Below are 18,586 nucleotides of genomic sequence, written 5' to 3'. Positions count from 1 at the left end.
TGGTCAACATACACAGACAAACAAAAGAAAAAAGAAGAATACAAATAGTAATTAGGCATGGTATTCGTCAGTTTGTCATGGAAGGACGTACAAACACTGGTGCTCTTTGTGGTGCACTTGAACCGTAACACTGACCAAACGTGCTACTGTGAGGAATCCGGTGCACTCAAATAAAACGTGTGGCGAAGACTAAAAAGTGTTGTTATGCCCATAGCGGCGTTTACCGATAGCCATTAACATGTGGAGTATAAGCACTATATAAATCACAGTCAAGAAACTGTGTAGCTGGGCACGCCTTGTTTGTAACATAAAAGTATCTTACATGGGGTGTAATCATTAATTACACCATGGGTCTCGGGAGGGGAGTGGTAGCAAAATGGCACACCCTAAGAATTCAAAAGATAAGAAAGGGGAGAGAAAGAGTCAATCTTATGGTCGGGATATGTAACACAATTACTTGTCTCCTTCTTTTACGGTGGAACTCACGCCTTCACTGCTAGGCACCCGCTCAGTATCTGCACAATCCGTCTTGTGACCGGACCCCGATGGTGAGGTTACAGGGCAGGCCGGCATGTTTTTAAATGCGGGGAAAATGTCACCGGCACGGGATCGGTCTGGGCGGAACTGTATACGTCATCACGTGGCCGTCAGTGACAAAACGTTCCAGTGGCCAATGATAACGATTGTAGCTGAAACACAGGAGTCAGCCAATCTGGTCGACGGTAAAGAATTAATGTGTGTCGGCACAGCTGAACCCTTTGTTTACACCTGGAGAAACCAAAATGATGGGACTATAAACCCAACGAATTACCTTCTACCGGCGATCGCTTAAAAAAGGGGCAGCGGCAACTGTTATTGCGCTCGACTGAAAAAAAGGGGTAAAATGGAAGATACAAAATAAAAAGTACAAAGTAAAATGAAACCCAGTGGACCAGATAAAGGCCCCATAAGTAACAAGCCTGAATGTTAGATAGCATCAGATACAAAAAATGGGTTAACCAGATGTTCTGGCAATCCAAACGATGTTGGGCATTGAAAAGAAGACACCATAAGTACTCCACTTAGAATCAGGGGGGACGGAGGGCTGGCTCTTGATGTGAACCAATATCCTTAAGGGAGCAGAAAAAGAGTCTCACAGCAGTCAGGCAATATGTATTGTATGGTCAAATACCAGTATCTATGTATGTGTGTGAGGACATTATAATGCTCCTATGGTTAACGTTGCAGGACTGTTGCCCATGGGATATTGTCCTTTAATCCTTGTTTGTGTGTGTCCAACCGGTACACCCACCTCTGTTCTTTCTCAAAAAGGATTTTTTGGGTATTTCTTTGTACTTTCACTTGCTCGATGACTGTCCATCTGAGATCGTTGGTTGTGTGGTTGTGCTGTATGAAATGTTCACTCAGTTTGGTGGTAACTCTTCAACATCTAATATTACTCCGATGTTCACACACACGCAATTTCACTTTGCGTGTGGTCATGCCCATATACCGTAAACCACATGGACAAGTGATCAAATAGAACACATTTGTGGTGTTACAATTAAAGTGGGCACATTATGTCCAAGTCTTTGCTGGTTCGAGATCTAAGACTTTAGTGTGTGTTGTGAGATGACAGATGCTACAGTTAGCACAAGGAAAATGATCTGTAATATGTGGCAGACCCCATGCCTCAGGTATAGTTGGTAAGTCTCTGTTGGGTTGGTCACTAGGGCAAGTGTGAACTAAGGTATCCTTGAGACTCCGTCCCTTTTTAAATGAAAAAAGGGTTTTTTCCCCAGTGTCTGTTGTTACTGGTGAGTATACCCCAGTGTTTATTTATGACTTTTTTCAGTGTTGGATGCACTGCTAAAAGTCGTGACACAAGTCGGGGGTAATTCTTGTGTTTCCCTGGGGTTTCCCTCAAGCAATGCCTCTCTTGGCCGATTCCGTGCCCTTTTGTAGCCTTTGTTTAGGATTCTGTCTGGATAGCCCCTATGTTTCAGTTTAGTGGTTATATCGGATAATTGTCTTTGGAAGTCATCCAGATTACTGCAGTTTCTTCTCACCAGTAGATATTGACCATAAGGTACATTTTCCCGTAGGGATCTCGGGTGGAAGCTTAAGAATTCCAAAAGACTATTTCTAGCCGTAGGTTTGTAGTGGGTTTTGGTTGTGAGCCACCCATTGGATTTTGTAATCACTACATCAAGGAACACTACTTCATGTGAACTGCAAGCGTGAGTGAACTTCAAGTTTAGGTCTAGAGTACTGATCCATTGCAAGAAGGCCATGAGCTCAGTCTCTGTTCCATGCCACACCAGGAGAATGTTGTCTATGTACCTCTTCCAGAAACTGATGGAAGAGGCATATGGGTTATCAGCACTTTAAATTAATTTACGTTCAAAATCGTGAACATAAAGGCCCGCTACACTCGGGGCAAAAGTGCTGCCCATTGAAGTTCCGGTTGACTGGAGGTACAGGTCACCTTTATATTTATTAAAATGGTGTTTTAGTGGCAAAGTGGCACATTCCAAAATGAATGTCTTAAGTGTCCGGTATTCCTAGTTGATGTTATCCAGAGCCTCACCCAGGATTCTGATTGTGTCGTCCTGGGGAAAGCTTGTATAAAGGCTCTCGATGTCGAGGGTTACAAGTATGGTGGATTCAGTGTCAATAGGTAGCTCTTGGAGCAAGTTAAGGAGGTTTTTTGTGTCCTCAAGATAGGTCGGGTCTGTTGAATCAAAGGTTTTAGAAAGAAATCGCAGAAGCGCGACAGAGGCTCAAGTAAAGAGCCAATGCCTGAGACGATTGGGTATCCCAGGGGGGTATTCTGTTTTTATGCATCTTTGGTAGTGTATAAAAATATGGCACTACATTGTCCCCTTCTGTCAAAAATTCCGCCTCATGCTTGGTGATATGGCCATTCTCTTCTGCCTCGCTCACAAGGTTCACAATGCAGGCTCTTCGCTCCGGCAAAGGGTCGGTGGTGAGTGTTTGATAATTTTTTCTGTCACCCAAGAGGCGTTGACATTTGTTATCATAATCCACTGTGTTTTGTATCACCACACCCCCACCCTTGTCAGCAGGTTTGATGGTTATCATAGAGTTGGCTTTGAGTTTATCTAGGGCCTCAAATTCAGATGTAGTCAGGTTCTTAAATTGTTTTGGTTCGTCTACCGCCTGCTCGTAGGCAGTAATTTCTGCTGGTACAGCATGAGGGGGCGGTGGGAAAGTCGATTTTGTTCTTAAACCAGTATCTCCCTTGCTAGTATCAAATACTCCTTTTCCTTCGAAGAAGGCTTTTAATTTAAGCTTTCTGAAGAAATTTGCTAACTCGCAGTGAAGACGGAATTTGTCCAAGCGGGCAGAAGGTACGAAACCAAGGCCTTTCTCAAGCCTTCAACTGGCTGTTCCAAGCTATCATTCCAATGAGATCACTGGGAATAACTCTCAACAAGAACCTTAACATGCAGAAGCACATCAGCAACGCCATCAAAGAAGCGAAGCTCCAACTGAACATCTTGAGAAAATTAAAACCCTTCCTCCCCCTAATGACTTCAAATCTGCAGTGCAAGCCCAGTGCAAGCCTAGTTGTTCATAGATTAGACTATGGAAATGCAACCCTCTGCAGCCTGCCCAGATTCACAACGGCTCCTTTAACCCCTTCCATGCTGCCGTCGGCAGCGCTACCTCGCTGGTGCTGCCGTCGGCCAATGGCCGACGTGGCCGCGCCTGTTTTTTAAAACGGCCGCACTGTCGCGAAATCGCGGAAGCAGCCAACGGGTTAAGGGCCTCCGTTAATTCTGCTGCAAGACTAATCACAGGATCAAATATAAACAGCCACATCTCCTCCCATACTGCCCCCCACCCCCAAGTTAAAAGCTCTCATTGGCCCCCTTATGAAGCCAGAATTCAATCAAATATTGCATGCATGACCCATTAGCCCTACACCACAATACCCTGAGATACCTTGCTCAGAAGTTGGAACTCTCTGGCGGGAGACAGATCCTTCAGACGCTCCAGCACCTTACTGCTAAAACCACAGAGAATCTGTAAAAAGAAAACCTACAACCGAGCTTTCTCATGGATCGCCCCGAGAATCTGAAATTCCCTGCTCCCTGAAACCAAACTGAACCCCTCAACTGTTTCTTTCAAGAAAGAAGTACAAATATTACTCATGAACAAAGTTATGCCCCAGATCCTAGGATCTCCTCTCCCAGTACCTCTCTCGATTCATCAATCACTCCCATGACTACTGCTTGCTATGATTGTTTTGATGATTGTTTTGTTTAGGATTATTGCATTTGTACTTCTGTATCCATTAGCTTCTAAATTTCATCCTGATTTCTCCCAAACTGGGAACCTTACTTGTTTCCATATGTCTTTGATCTCTGAACATGTGTAAATTGCTCTGATACCGGCATGGGTCATGCTCGAGCTATTTAAAACGTATAAAATAAAATAAAATGAATAATTAAGATGGATTACAGTAAGGTGAGGGTATCAAGCCGTGGCAGTGGGTGATGGCAAGGACAGGGATGTGCCTGTGGCAGTGGATGATGGCAAAGTCTACGGATGTACCTGTCACAGTGGATGATGGTAATGGAGAGGACCAGGGATGCACCCATCGCAGTGTATGATGGAGGATACCAAGAATGTACCCGTGGCAGAGGATGATGGGAGATGGGCCAAGTATGTACCTGTCACAGTGGATGACGGCGAGGACCACAGATTTATCCATTGCAGTGGATGCAGAGGACTAGAGATGTACCCGTGGCATTGGATGATAGAAAGGACCAGGGATGTACCAGGGCAGTGGATGATGAGGAGGACAAGGGATGTACATGTGGCAGTGGATGATGGAGAGGACCAGGGATGTACCCGTGGCAGTGGATGATGCAAGGATGGGGATGTACCTCTGGCAGTGGATGATAGAAAGGACCAGGGATATACCCGTGGCAGTGGATGATAGAAAAGACCAGGTATGTACCCATGGCAGTGGATGATGGGGAGGACCAGGGATGTACCCGTGGCAGTGGATGATACAAGGATGCGGATGGACCCGTGGCAGTGGATGATACAAGGATGGGGATGGACCCGTGGCAGTGGATGATGGAGAAGACCAGGGATGTACTCGTGGCAGTGGATGATACAAGGATGCGGATGGACCCGTGGCAGTGGATGATACAAGGATGCGGATGGACCCGTGGCAGTGGATGATGCAAGGATGGGGATGTACCTCTGGCAGTGGATGATAGAAAGGACCAGGGATATACCCGTGGCAGTGGATGATAGAAAGGAACAGGGATATACCCGTGGCAGTGGATGATGGAGAGGACTAGAGATGTATCCGTGGCAGTGGATGATAGAAAAGACCAGGTATGTACCCATGGCAGTGGATGATGGGGAGGACCAGGGATGTACCCGTGGCAGTGGATGATACAAGGATGCGGATGGACCCGTGGCAGTGGATGATACAAGGATGGGGATGGACCCGTGGCAGTGGATGATGGAGAAGACCAGGGATGTACCCGTGGCAGTGGATGATGCAAGGATGGGGATGTACCTCTGGCAGTGGATGATAGAAAGGACCAGGGATATACCCGTGGCAGTGGATGATAGAAAGGAACAGGGATATACCCGTGGCAGTGGATGATGGAGAGGACTAGAGATGTACCCGTGGCAGTGGATGATGGAGAGGACCAGGGATGTAGATGTGGCAGTGGATGATAGAAAAGACCAGGTATGTACCCATGGCAGTGGATGATGGGGAGGACCAGGGATGTACCCGTGGCAGTGGATGATAGAAAGGAACAGGGATATACCCGTGGCAGTGGATGATGGAGAGGACTAGAGATGTACCCGTGGCAGTGGATGATGGAGAGGACCAGGGATGTAGATGTGGCAGTGGATGATAGAAAAGACCAGGTATGTACCCATGGCAGTGGATGATGGGGAGGACCAGGGATGTACCCGTGGCAGTGGATGATGGAGAGGACCAGGGATGTACCCGTGGCAGTGGATGATGGAGAGGACCAGGGATGTAGATGTGGCAGTGGATGATAGAAAAGACCAGGTATGTACCCATGGCAGTGGATGATGGGGAGGACCAGGGATGTACCCGTGGCAGTGGATGATGGAGAGGACCAGGGATGTAGATGTGGCAGTGGATGATAGAAAAGACCAGGTATGTACCCATGGCAGTGGATGATGGGGAGGACCAGGGATGTACCCGTGGCAGTGGATGATACAAGGATGGGGATGGACCCGTGGCAGTGGATGATACAAGGATGGGGATGGACCCGTGGCAGTGGATGATGGAGAAGACCAGGGATGTACCCGTGGCAGTGGATGATGCAAGGATGGGGATGTACCTCTGGCAGTGGATGATAGAAAGGACCAGGGATGTACCCGTGGCAGTGGATGATGGAGAGGACTAGAGATGTATCCATGGCCGTGGATGATGGAGAGGACTAGAGATGTATCCGTGGCAGTGGATGATGGGGAGGACCAGGGATGTACCTGTGGCAGTGAATGATGGAGAGGACCAGGGATGTACCCATGGCAGTGGATGATAGAAAGGACCAGGGATGTACATGTAGCAGTGGATGATGGGGAGGACCAGGGATGTACCCATGGCAGTGGATGATTGAGAAGACCAGGGATGTACATGTGGCAGTGGATGATGGGGAGGACCAGGGATGTACATGTGGCAGTGGATGATGGGGAGGACCAGGGATGTACCCATGGCAGTGGATGATTGAGAAGACCAGGGATGTACATGTGGCAGTGGATGATTGAGAAGACCAGGGATGTACATGTGGCAGTGGATGATGGGGAGGACCAGGGATGTACCCGTGGCAGTGGATGATGGTGAGGACTGCCGATGTACCCGAGGCAGTGGATGATGGCAAGGACCAGAGATGTACCCGTGGCAGTGGATGATGGAAAGGACCAGGGATGTACCCATGGCAGTGGATGAAGGCAAGGACCAGAGATGTACTCATGGCAATGGATAATGGCAAAGGACTGGGGATGTACATGTGGCAGATGATAGAAAGGACCAGGGACGTAGCTGTGGCAGAGTATGACGGCAATGACCAGGGATGTATCCGTGGAAGTAGATGATGGTGAGGACTAGGGATGTACCTGTGGCGGAGTATGGTGGCAATGACCAGGGATGTACCCATGGTAGTAGATGACAGCATGGACCAGGGTTGTACCTGTGGCAGTGGATGATGGAGAGGACCAGGGATGTACCTGTGGCAGAGGATGATGGCAAGGACCATGGAAGTACCCGTGGCAGTGGAAGGTGGGGAGGACCAGGGATGTATCCTTGGCAGTATAGGACGGCAAAGACAAGGGATGTACCTGTGGCAGTGGATGATGGTGTGGACCAGGGATATACCCGTGGCACTATAGGACGGCAAGGACCAGGGATGTCTCTGTGGCAGTGGATGATGGTGTGGACCAGGGATATACCCGTGGCAGTGGATGATGAAGAGGCTCAGGGATGTACCTGTGGCAGTGAATGATGGAGAGGACCAGGGATGTGCCCATGGCAGTGGATGATAAAGGATGACAAGGATGACAAGGATGTCCCTGTGGAAGTGGATAATGGTAATGGCCAGGGATGTACCCAATGAAGTGGAAGATGGAGAAAACCCAGTCATAGATCACAGTTTAGGATTAGTAATTCACTGTTAAGAGTAGAGATCTTTACAAGGTCCCCAGTACAGACTCCACACATCCTGCCCAGGGACCCTGGTCTTGGTACGGTACCTGCTTCGTGCAAGGTCTGTGGATTCACCGACGTGGAGGTGAACGATGCACTCACAGCTCCCGTGGAGTAATGTGCCTGTGGGAAGAGAACACACCATGTTATTCTCGCACTGCGACCCCAAAGCAGGGGGGAGATTTATGGATTTCATATTCACCACTGAAACCCCGATTACCATTGGCCAGTAGAAGAATGCGCTAGCGATGAAATGCAACTATGCATGATCGTAACTTATCTGGTGGAATAAACAGCACCAACTAAGAGTTTTGGGGCAAAACATCAGATTGTCCCTGTTCTGACCAGACATTTTATCTCCTAGGTAAATTTCAGCAGGTCTGACCTGTCGAAATTAACTCAGAAACTGTGGTGCCTGCTGCAAAATGAGCACATTTGTCCTGCGTTGTAGCAGAAGTTGCAGAAACATATAAGAATTAACTTGACCAGTCATAATCAGGGTGTTACAAGATAGATAGAAGAGCTTGCCAATGGGGTGCATCGCCAAAGAGCATCAACTCTCAAGGCAATGTAAGCGTGCTGTAAAGAGAAAAGTCAGGATTCTATTAATTTTTCTGTTCTTTAATTCTCTGTTAGGACCATTCTAATTCAACACTGACGAGACTAAAGTATTGTTCTTTGGAGTAGGAAACTGGTTCTATATATACTACACCACAATGAGGTATGGTGTGTATAGAGTCCAGGTGACCCCAGAGGTAGGCAGAGGTTAAAGTTAGATGGAACCTTACAACTCGATTTGTGGTAGTGTGTACACACATTCAGTCAGCAAATGAATTCACACACTCAAGAACTGAACTCTAGGCCAATTGTTTTTGTATAAAAAATGTACTGTTTTATTTTAGAACCAAGCAATCCTGGCACAGGTAAGCATTACATACTTTACAGTAATATGTTGCTGAATGCAGAACAGTTTGAAAATGCAATAGGACTTGTACTTTGTTTGATTTACAGGGGATGCAGTAGGTTGCAATACTTAGAAAATACAGTTCATTGAAATGAATAGGCTTTATCAGAAATTACAGGTAAGTTACTTTTTACGTTACTTTTCTAACTCAGTGCTGGATACCTAGATTCAGCACTGGGACATTTCCTGCAAACAGGTAAGTAAATAAGTTTTGGTTATTCGTGCGATTTTTAAAGAATACTTTTAGATTTCAAAACTCCACACAAAAACTTTTTGGAAGACAATTGTCAATGTTATCCTAAGGAGGAAAACAGGTTATCAGTTCACCGGTAAGTAATCGACTGTGGGAGTTAAGGTTCTAGGGTTAGACCCAGGGGTCCCCCAGGGTCAGTGATTCACTCTTGCTACACCCTCGGCGGCACTAGGGCGGCCGGGTGCAGAGTGTTGAGGCCCAGTGTTATCCAAAGGGGGATAGGAGGCCTCTGGTTGGTGGCTGCTGGCAAGCAGGCCACTGGGTTGTGGGAGCAAAGCTCCTAGAGTTAAGGTCAGGGCAAATGGGGAAACAAAGTAGCACAAAAGGTGCACCCTCAGTGGCACTGAGGCGGCCGGGGCAGAGTGCTGTTTCGACGTTGGCGCCCTGTTGTTTTCAATGGAGAACCCCCGATTTGCAAAAGCACTGCAGGCAGGGAGACGACCACCACTTAGAGAGGTAAGTTGGGAAGTTAAGGGTCGGTTAGGCACCATTGGTTTGGGCACACAAGGCTATGGGGTGTCAGGTGCAGAGGTGCCTTTTGAGGTTGGATCTTTTTACCAGCTCTTGGTCGCAGTTAGGGGGGCCTTCTGGATTTAGATTGCAGTCGGGGCTGGAGGCAGGTCAGGGGTCGCCGGATCTTGGATCAGGATTGCCGGGGTGACCTCCTTGTGGTGTTTTTCCACTCTGGCTCGGGTTCGGCGGGTGCAGAGTGGGCTGGATTCGCGGGTTCCGGCTGCTGCCAGAGCTGCAGTTGAACAAATCCGGTGTTTAAGGGAGAAGCAGTCTTTGGAAGTGAAGGCAGGCAGGTCCTCCGGGGTTTTCGAGGGTGCTGGCTGCAGGACACACCGGGATTTCGCAGGAGCAGGTTCAAAGGGAGACAGGCCTGTAGGGCTGGGGCCAAGTCAGTGAGTGTCTTCCTCTTGTTAGCTGGCTGAACAGCTTTTAGGTCCTTCTTTACTTCTGGTTGTTTCTGGATCTGAGGGAACAATGTTCAGGGTGCCCCCTAAATACTAGATTTAGGGGCATTACAGGTAGGTAAAGGGCAGGGACCAATGGGTCCCTTCCCTGGGGTGGGTACACCCCCTAACATGCCACCCTCCAGTGGGAGGGGGCATGAGCCTGTCCCTGGTTGGGTCCCCCATCCTTAAGATAGCGGGGACTCAGAGTTGTGGTTCACCTCGCCTCCCCCACCTGAGGGGTGGAGTTGGCAGAGGTGGGCACACCTCTTTCCCTCACTTATTTTTCCCGCCGGCTCTCCCACCCGTAGTGGGGGGTAGAACCAGTGGGGACCAGTTACTGAAAGCAGCCATTGGTCTGGGGAGGCTCACAAAAGCGGCATGCCTTTGAAGCTTCCCCTTCGTGAACCCTGCCCATCTTGGGGGAGGAGGCTTGGCACCTCGTCCCAGTATGTGCATTGTTTCAGGCCCCCGAAAGCAGCAAGCTCTCGACCCAGGGGTCCAGAAACATGTCTGTTGGTGGCAGTCTAAGCAGCCACTCAGTCGGGTCACTAGAAGTTGGTCTAGTTTCAGGGGGCATCTCTAAGATGCCCTCAGTCGTGTATTTTACATTAAATCCCACACTAATCCCACATTAAATACCAAACTTCACAGTGTTCAGTGTAGCCATTATGGTGCTGTGGAGTTCATAATGACAAACTCCCAGCACCATATACTCTTAATGGCAGCACTGCACTTAACAATGCCCAGGAATGGACTTGGGCACTGTGAGGGTACAGGGCTCATGCACCTGTACCCTCACCATTGGCATAGGGCACCAAGCTAGAGGGGTGAATGATCTATGCCAGGGCAGTGGTTTGTGGGCATGGCACACAGGCATGCCATGTCGACTCTTCACTTTGTTCTGCACCAAGACACGCAGCCTGCAAAGGCAGTGTGCGAGTGTCAGGGTACAGGACCTCGAAGGGTGGCACAATAAGTGCTGCAGCCCTTAGAGGCCTTCTCTGGTCAGAGTGCCCTGGGTACCTGTAGTACCATTTACCAGGGGCTGACATTTGGCCAGAGATGCCAATTGGGTTTAGGCTTCAATGCAATTTTAGGGAAGGAACATAGGCCCTGGGTACCTGATTAGCAGGAGCCCAGGGCACATTCAGCAAAAAGTGGGGGCATACCATGCAGAAAGAGGGCATTTACTCACATTTGGCAACAACACTTCCTCTTGGAACGGCCACGCCCGCAGTCTCAGCATCATCGTGGACAGCAAGCTCACCATGAAACGGCAGATCAACACAGTCTCCTCCGCCTGCTTCCACACTCCGCATGCCCCGAAGAATCTCCAAGTGGGTTCCCATCAGCACCAGCGGCAACATACTGTAGGCAGTACTCTACTACGGTGGTTACAGGCTACAAGCACACAGCTTCACCACAGCTTCCCTGGTGCCTGTGTACAGCTCCACCAGGGACTCTATCCTGCAGTACTAAGCTACAGAGGACACAGGCTTCAAGCACACAGCTCCACCAGGGACTCTATCCTGCAGTACTAAGCTACAGAGGACCCAGGCTCCAAGCACACAGCTCCACCAGGGACTCTATCCTGCAGTACTATGCTACAGAGGGCACATGCTCCACCACACAGCTCCACCAGGGACTCTATCCTGCAGTACTATGCTACAGTGGGTACAGGCTCCAAGCACACAGCTCCAGCAGGGCTTCCCTGGTGCCTGTGTACAGCTCCATCAGGGACTCCATCCTGCAGTACTATGCTACAGAGGACACAGGCTCCAAGCACACAGCTCCACCAGGGACTCCATCCTGCAGTACTATGCTACAGTGGGTACAGGCTCCAAGCACACAGCTCCAGCAGGGCTTCCCTGGTGCCTGTGTACAGCTCCACCAGGGACTCCATCCTGCAGTACTATGCTACAGAGGACACAGGCTCCAAGCACACAGCTCCACCAGGGACTCCATCCTGTAGTACTATGCTACAGAGGTCACAGGCTCCAAGCACACAGCTCCACCAGGGACTCTATCCTGCAGTACTATGCTACAGAGGGCACAGGCTCCACCACACAGCCCCACCAGGGACTCTATCCTGCAGTACTATGCTACAGTGGGTACAGGCTCCAAGCACACAGCTCCAGCAGGGCTTCCCTGGTGCCTGTGTACAGCTACACCAGGGACTCCATCCTGCAGTACTATGCTACAGAGGACACAGGCTCCAAGCACACAGCTCCACCAGGGACTCCATCCTGTAGTACTATGCTACAGAGGACACAGGCTCCAAGCACACAGCTCCACCAGGGACTCTATCCTGCAGTACTATGCTACAGAGGGCACCGGCTCCACCACACAGCCCCACCAGGGACTCTATCCTGCAGTACTATGCTACAGTGGGCACAGGCTCCAAGCACACAGCTCCAGCAGGGCTTCCCTGGTGCCTGTGTACAGCTCCACCAGGGACTCCATCCTGCAGTACTATGCTACAGAGGACACAGGCTCCAAGCACACAGCTCCACCAGGGACTCTATCCTGCAGTACTAAGCTACAGAGGGCACAGACTCCACCACACAGCTCCACCAGGGACTCTATACTGCAGTACTATGCTACAGGGAGCACAGGCTCCAAGCACACAGCTCCACCAGGGACTCTATCCTGCAGTTCTATGCTACGGGGAGCACAGGCTCCAAGCACACAGCTCCACCAGGTACTCTATCCTGCAGTACTATGCTACAGTAGATACAGGCTCCAAGCGCACAGCTCAACCAGGGACTCTATCCTGCAGTACTAAGCTACAGAGGACACAGGCTCCAAGCGCACAGCTCCACCAGGGACTCTATCCTGCAGTACTATGCTACAGTGGGTACAGGCTCCAAGCACACAGCTCCAGCAGGGCTTCCCTGGTGCCTGTGTAAAGCTCCACCAGGGACTCCATCCTGCAGTACTATGCTACAGAGGACACAGGCTCCAAGCACACAGCTCCACCAGGGACCCCATCCTGTAGTACTATACTACAGAGGACACAGGCTCCAAGCACACAGCTCCACCAGGGACTCCATCCTGCAGTACTATGCTACAGAGGGCACAGGCTCCACCACACAGCCCCACCAGGGACTCTATCCTGCAGTACTATGCTACAGTGGGTACAGGCTCCAAGCACACAGCTCCAGCAGGGCTTCCCTGGTGCCTGTGTACAGCTCCACCAGGGACTCCATCCTGCAGTACTATGCTACAGAGGACACAGGCTTCAAGCACACAGCTCCACCAGGGACTCTATCCTGCAGTACTAAGCTACAGAGGGCACAGACTCCACCACACAGCTCCACCAGGGACTCTATCCTGCAGTACTAGGCTACAGGGAGCACAGGCTCCAAGCACACAGCTCCACCAGGGACTCTATCCCGCAGTACTATGCTACAGGGAGCACAGGCTTCAAGCACACAGCTCCACCAGGTACTCTATCCTGCAGTACTATGCTACAGTGGATACAGGCTCCAAGCGCACAGCTCAACCAGGGACTCTATCCTGCGGTACTAAGCTACAGAGGACACAGGTTCCAAGCACACAGCTCCACCAGGGACTCTATCCTGCAGTACTATGCTACAGTGGGTACAGGCTCCAAGCACAAAGCTCCAGCAGGGCTTCCCTGGTGCCTGTGTACAGCTCCACCAGGGACTCCATCCTGCAGTACTATGCTACAGAGGACACAGGCTCCAAGCGCACAGCTCCACCAGGGACTCTATCCTGCAGTACTATGCTACAGTGGGTACAGGCTCCAAGCACACAGCTCCACCAGGGACTCTATCCTGCAGTACTATGCTAAAGTGGGTACAGGCTCCAAGCACACAGCTCCACCAGGGACTCTATCCTGCAGTACTATGCTACAGACGGCACAGACTCCACCACACAGCTCCACCAGGGACTATCCTGCAGCACTATGCTACTGTGTGACTGTCAGAAACAGCTGCAGGATAATGTGCTCAGCTCTCCACCAACAATGTTGTAAGTGAACAGCACCTGTGATGTTACCTGTAGAAATAATCAACAAGCACTGACTATGCCAACAAATCTGGCTTATAGACGAAAGCGCCAATCCAGTCACTGATGGGTTTAGGCACTTAAGTCATCATACCGTCACCCGTGACTCATCCCTCGACTCAGGCATCCATTCACCCACCCAGGGTTTCATTCTTGCATTCACCGGAAAGGAGTGCACTTCAGTGCAGAGGACAGTGGGCAGGACTTCATATTTCCATTTTCTACTTTTATAGGTTGCAAATCACTTCTGGATTCGCGCCTGGATACCCTCACAGGTGATTAGTAGCACTCTACATTACTATTCGATTGATCGACTTCTGTCCTTCTCTTTTTATGTTCAATATATCTCTATGTATTTTTGATGAATCTGTTTGACTCCAAGATCCTGTGCGTCCCTCTGAAGAGATTCTAGAAAGAATGATTACAGTGCAAATATTCATCTTAGTTTGTCAAAGGGGGCAATCACTACCAAAGCCCACAAGGTCACCCACAAGGTCACCTGCGGTGGACCTTGTAGATCCACTCAGGGTAGAAATGTCAAAGCCTGCAAAAATCAAAGAGCATTCAGTGAATACGATGTCAAGTCTCACGAGGTGGGAAAGTGACCGACCTATGAAATAAAAGCACCACAGTTGAAGTGAGTTTGTTAGGTGCACCAGTAGTAAACATACTGCAGCCGCAGAACAATAGACACCGCGGTGGGGGATCCCTCGGTCCCACTCAGAAGTGGAAATACTGCGGCCAGAGGACAACCAGCCTAAGCATAACCATGCACCACTATGCAGCCTTGCCAAGTAACACGCATCATACGTTAGACTAACGCATTTCAGTGTGGTGGTCCACATCACTGCACTGAAATGCGTTGGCAAGCATTTATAGTGCCTCGTCAGCAAGGGGTCGGAGTGTTGCTGCTTATTAGCACCACCCTAAAGCACAGCTCTTAGATGACAGCGTGCATCCGCGCTGCATGCAGCAAGCTAAGCTTGGGGGCTGGGCTCAGCTCGCTCTCGGCTTGGATGGATACAGTGTTTCAGTTTCACCCAACACCCGTCACGAGAGTCAGTTGTAATGAGTTGTCCAATTGCAACAGCCGACATTGGGCTGGGCGGGCGCAGCACATTCAAGTGTGGCAGTCTGAGCTTGCGCAGCCAGGAGCCCGCCACTTGCACAGCGTTGTGCCGCGTGGCTAGGCCGGGGCAGGCCCAGCATCGTAATGATTCTTTGGGACACAAACAGCTGCCACTGGAGGAGGAAGAACATGGTGTCCGCGCACACCAGGACGCTCCCTCTCATGCCCTAGAGGACTAATGTGAAGATGTGCATCGCCTCATGGGCCGGGTGGGCCAGCTGAAACCTTTCCACAGCCTGTATGTATTTCCCTGTCACTCAGCTCCGGACGCTTTCATTGAGGTTAGGACCCGTGTTCCATGTAATGCACAACTATCTGAAGTCACTGGGGACAGCAGGGTAGTGTCGGGTCCCTTGGCAGCCTGTCCGCCTTGCACTGCAGTCCAGTGCAGCCGAGCCATGGATGCACCCGTGCAAGTCTCTCGAGTCCTCTCCACTTTGACGTCGCACTTCGCAGCTGGGCCCATCCTCCGTGTTCCTTGTGCTCGCTGCCACAACACAGCCCTGTCAAGTACCAGCATGGTTGACTATGCGGATGAGAGCTGGGGGGGTCATCGCACCCACCAGAAGTAGACCCCTGAGCCAGCAATGCACTGGAACCAGCCTGAATGCATGAGTCAACTAATGTACGATCATGAGGGGGCAGCGACATTGACTATGTATTGTTGGGGTAACTGTCACTGACTAATGTAATTTATTTTTACAGGAGCGTATCATCGTTCTGCTGCTGTGCTCGACACTTCTTTTGATTTTAACTTTGGTCACTATCTTAATCACTCACTTTGTGGGGTCGGTTTAGCATATCATGTGCTGAAAATAGTGGAGGTCACTTCACTCTTCAGCAAGAAACTGGTGCAAAACTGTCCTGGCGCCACCAGTGTAATCTGGTCTCAGCTTTTAAATGATTTCACATCTATGCATTTGATTGTTAAACTGTCGTCTTGCTTCTGTGCTCTTCAACAAGATGGATATACAAACACCAGAATGACCTATCGATGCAAAGTGCATTTCTGCACTGGTCAGTTTGTGTAAATGATGCACGTGTACTCAATATCGCAATGCAAAGTTTGCACAAGTGCCATCTAGCTGCAATCGGCAATGGTGATGCAAATCCACACTAGTGCAGTGTGTGTAATCCTGCCTGATTTTAGTTCTTTTCAGGGAGTGTAGCAGAAACCTCCAATAGTGTTTACATCTCATCGCTCTACGTGGAGGTGACCACCACAGTCTTTGCGCAAACTCACTACCCTCGCAGTCAGTGCCAGAAGGAAGTGTACAGGGGAGAGCTGCAAACTCCTGGATTTGTTCTGAGAAAACCATACAGTCTGTATGCCACCGACGTTTCCCTGACATACGCTTTCCTTGAATAGATTTGTTGAGAGGGGCCTTGTAAACTCACTCACTCGTCTTCCTAATTTAATTTACTTTCACAGGAGCGAGTTTGTCCAGTTGGACAGGTTTTCATTGCTTGAATTTGCTTGCAAGAAAGTGTCACTCAGTCGTTGAAATGTCACTCGTATTTACACTGAAATTATCAAAATGCCACATATAGCAATCGGAAACCTAAGTGGCGGCTCCTCCACTAAGACGGAGAAGCATCGCCCCACTGTCCTGTGAGCAGTGTAAAATGGAAAACGAAAACGATAACCAAGGTTATTATCGTTTTCCTTCCTGCTTGGGTGCCGGGCGGGTGGGCCGGGCTGGCTAGAGCAGGTGACAGGAGACTAGCGTAAAGCACACTCTAAAGTGCGCATGATGGTTTGAATGGCCCAAGAGGGCCGGTCAAACAGGCATGTGCACTTCACATGTTCCCCACCAGGCTGCATTACACCACCTGGAGAGGAACATGCAAAGCCTCCAGGCCTCCATCTGAGAGCCGAACATACCAATCACAATGCTGCTTAAGGCAGCGTTGTGATTGGACAGGAGCTTCCTGTTGGTGCGGAGGAGACGGAGCAAAGGCGGCAGCAACCGGCGGCATTCAGGGAAGTGGGTATAGTTTTATTATTCATCCCTACGCCCCCCCCCCCCCAGCCCGCCAATCGTGCTTAGTAGCAGCCGCCACTGGAAACTTTGGCAGCTTTGACTCTGGTGGGACTGATGGTCCACCCAGAAGTGGAAATACAGAATATTCCTCCACATCATGTGCATGTGGGACAGCCCAGGGACTATGTATTTATTACTGAGCTCTATCCGAGGGACAGAACTGTGAATCAGGGGTCACTGCGGGGCCGCCAACTAGGAGGCAGTGGATGGTGACCCTATAAGAGTAAACTGTTGGTTCAATGGGAACGATGAAAGGAGGCGGGAAGGAGGATGAGAAAAGATGAAGGTTCCGGGCACAAGGCTCTTTCAGGTCATACCATTCCAAAGCAGAGAAGACACACCTTTCCATCCTTCACCTGGATGCCCTGGAGGAAAGGTTATACACCCACAGGTGCATGGGAGGAAAGGGCTACAGACGGTCTCAAACCCCAGTCTTACATATAATTTGGTTCTGATTTTTTGAGTTAGGAGTGTGACCGAAACCCACTCGCACAGACATCAGGAGGGATTTAATAGGAATTGCCCTTCCCCACAGTCCTAAGCATCGTGTTTTGTCCTCAGGGTGAGTCACACAGAGCCTCAAGGGAACGATGGGTCTCCCACCAAAGACATCTGAGACAAGGGAGATGGTGAGAGAGAGCCGGAGAGGGGCTGGAGGGATAGCCAATGCAGACACGAGGGCTGGAGTGACCGCCATTGCAGACTCAAGGGCTGGAGAGACGGGGCCAATGCAGACACGAGGGCTGGAGAGACGGGCCAATGCAGACCCGAGGGATCTACCCTCTCAGGGAGGGGCTGGAGAGACGGGGCCGGAGAGACGGGGCCAATGCAGACACGAGGGCTGGAGTGACCGCCATTGCAGACTCGAGGGCTGGAGTGACGACCAATGCAGGCAAGAGGGCTGGAGAGACGGGGCCAATGCAGGCACGAGGGCTGGAGAGACGGGGCCAATGCAGGCACGAGGGATCTGCCCGCTCAGGGAGGGGGTGGAGAGACGAGGCCAATGCAGGCACGAGGGCAGGAGAGACAGGGCCAATGCAGACACGAGGGATCTGACGAGGCAAATGCAGACACGAGGGCTGGAGTGACCGCCATTGCGGACTCAAGGGCAGGAGTAACGAGCCATTGCAGACTCGAGGGCTGGAGAGACGGGGCCAATGCAGGCACGAGGGCAGGAGAGACAGGGCCAATGCAGACACGAGGGATCTGACGAGGCAAATGCAGACACAAGGGCTGGAGTGACCGCCATTGCAGACTCGAGGGCTGGAGTGACGGCCAATGCAGGCACGAGGGCTGGAGAGACGAGGCCAATGCAGGCACGAGGGCTGGAGAGACGGGGCCAATGCAGACAGAAGGGCTGGAGTGACCGCCATTGCAGACTCGAGGGCTGGAGTGACGGCCAATGCAGGCACGAGGGCTGGAGAGACGAGGCCAATGCAGGCACGAGGGCTGCAGAGACGGGGTCAATGCAGACACAAGGGCTGGAG

General features: G+C 50.6%; 1 protein-coding gene across 1 annotated transcript in view; it reads right to left on the bottom strand.

Moving 5' to 3' along the window:
* The window catches only part of PPIL2 (peptidylprolyl isomerase like 2), a 361,075-nt gene that overhangs the window by 170,400 nt on the left and 172,089 nt on the right, over window positions 1-18,586 (bottom strand). The window contains exon 11 of the mRNA XM_078667958.1: window positions 7,765-7,840. Within this exon, the coding sequence (XP_078524084.1) occupies window positions 7,765-7,840 (76 nt within the window). The remainder of the gene's footprint in view (window positions 1-7,764; window positions 7,841-18,586) is intronic.

Source organism: Lissotriton helveticus, chromosome 11 (assembly GCF_964261635.1).
Source record: "Lissotriton helveticus chromosome 11, aLisHel1.1, whole genome shotgun sequence".
Classification (NCBI taxonomy): Eukaryota; Metazoa; Chordata; class Amphibia; order Caudata; family Salamandridae; genus Lissotriton; species Lissotriton helveticus.
The sequence above is the reverse complement of the archived record's forward strand: the minus strand, read 5'-3'. Positions and strand labels throughout refer to the sequence as shown.